The sequence below is a fragment of the Emiliania huxleyi genome (genome assembly GCF_000372725.1).
Source record: "Emiliania huxleyi CCMP1516 unplaced genomic scaffold EMIHUscaffold_4580, whole genome shotgun sequence".
Classification (NCBI taxonomy): Eukaryota; Haptophyta; order Isochrysidales; family Noelaerhabdaceae; genus Emiliania; species Emiliania huxleyi.
Window position 1 is genome coordinate 1 of NW_005198552.1, and position 1,702 is coordinate 1,702.

Sequence of the window (1,702 nt, forward strand, 5' to 3'; positions counted from 1 at the left end):
AAAAGTAAAGACAACAGCCGGCAACGGACGAAAGTAGAGGCGGGGGGAACTCCGAAGACAGCTGAAGCTGGATGGACAAGAGAGAAGGAATGAGGCTTACACAACGGGCTTGCAAGAAGGTCGACATGCGACCCGACCGACGCGGGCGACCGCTCTACCAGCCGCTGCTGCGCTCGACCTTCGATTTCGCCTTCTTCTTCCGCGGCATGGCCGTGCTCTTCGACTCGGAGCACGTGCAGGTGCTGCTCAAGGCGTGCGAGTTCCTCTACCGCCACTTCGACCTCCTCCCCGACCACCAGGCGGACAAGATGCGGACCACCATGCTGCGCGGCTGTCTGACGCGCCTGCAGCTCCACTGGTCGGCCGAGGTGCGCTCCTTCTTCGCCCACCTCCTCGTGCTGCGCCTCGAGCAGCCGTGCGCCTGGGCCGTGCCCCGCCTGCCATCCGAGCCGGCGCCCGCGCCGGTCGAGCCCGCCATCGTGCGCCAGTTCGAGGCGGCGGCCGCACGCCTCGCCTCCCTAGCGGTGCAAGCGCTCCCCGCAGAGCGCGCGCAGGAGCGCCGTGAGCAGCGGGGCCGGCCAGAGCAACCGGACGAGGGGCGGCAGCTGCAGCAGCTGCAGCCATACGCCGCGGCGGCGCTCGCCCTCTACGAGCAGCTCACTGCGGTGCGCCGCGACATGCAGCGCGACCTCTCGCTGTGGTCGCGCGGCGCCTCGAGCGCCGCGCCGCCGTCGCTGCCGACGCTCAAGTGCGACACTTCGGTGCTCGACTTGGAGGAGGACCGCGTCATATGGGTACGAGAGTCCGAACTGGGCAAGGGTATCGTCTTCGATTGACCATATGTGTAAGTCGAGAGGGAAACTACACCGATGGGGTGCGTCGTACTGGTTACTCTAGTGTTGTCGTGTACCAAATATTAGTGTGTGTATACCGTAATGTCGCGGTTTAGTGTCCAGGCAGAAACACGTGTGACACATCTGACCGACACTAACTGCGTGACGGGCTGGCGCGCGAAAGCCGAAACGCGAAACTTAGTCTGCGCTGCTCACGGTCTCAAGACTCCAGGGTAGGCTCCGCCTCACTGCATCTCGGACTGGATTCCACGAATTGATTTTCCTAGCGTCGTCAAAGTGAGCTGAAAGCTCGCTCGAAGAGCCGATGTCACCCGCCGACCGCCTCCCATCTCGCCGCTGCTCTGGCGGGGCGGCGGCGGGGCCTGGCGACGGCGCGCGGCGCATGTGCCGTGGCAACCCACCGGGCCGGCCGGCCGCGAAGGCGCCGACCGGCGATCGCCACCGCGCCCCGCCTCGGAACGCCGTTTCCGCTTGGCGTCCGAGGCGCTCGGCGTTCCCGCTGGAGCGCGAGATCGGACCGGGTCTGACGCTCCTTTTCTCGCCGTAGGCACGGCTGGCCGGCTGGACCAGCGGAAAAACAAAAATCGAATACGTCAATCCTCTCCGGCCAGCCTCGGGCTAATTAAAGCCGCAAAAAATCGGAAGGTTCCGCCGCCCCGGATTCCACCTCCCTGGCCCTCCACGCCCCGCGCGCGCGACCGTATCACCGCCGCAGTCGGCCTCCCCGCCCCGCGCGCTGTAGGAGCGGCGCCCACCCACCGGAGACGCCTTCCCCTAGACCGCCCGACCACCCCACCCCCTTCGGCAGGTGCCTCGCACGTATTTCGAGCGCGAGAGGCCTCCTTGAG

General features: G+C 66.4%; 1 protein-coding gene across 1 annotated transcript; it reads left to right on the plus strand.

Annotated features, from left to right (window-relative positions):
* Positions 1 to 89: 89 nt before the first annotated feature.
* Positions 90 to 836, plus strand: EMIHUDRAFT_256274 (hypothetical protein; the record flags this gene model as incomplete). Its single annotated transcript, XM_005768453.1, has 1 exon — positions 90 to 836. The coding sequence occupies one exon, from the start codon at positions 90 to 92 to the stop codon at positions 834 to 836; it is 747 nt and encodes a 248-aa protein (XP_005768510.1).
* Positions 837 to 1,702: the final 866 nt, after the last annotated feature.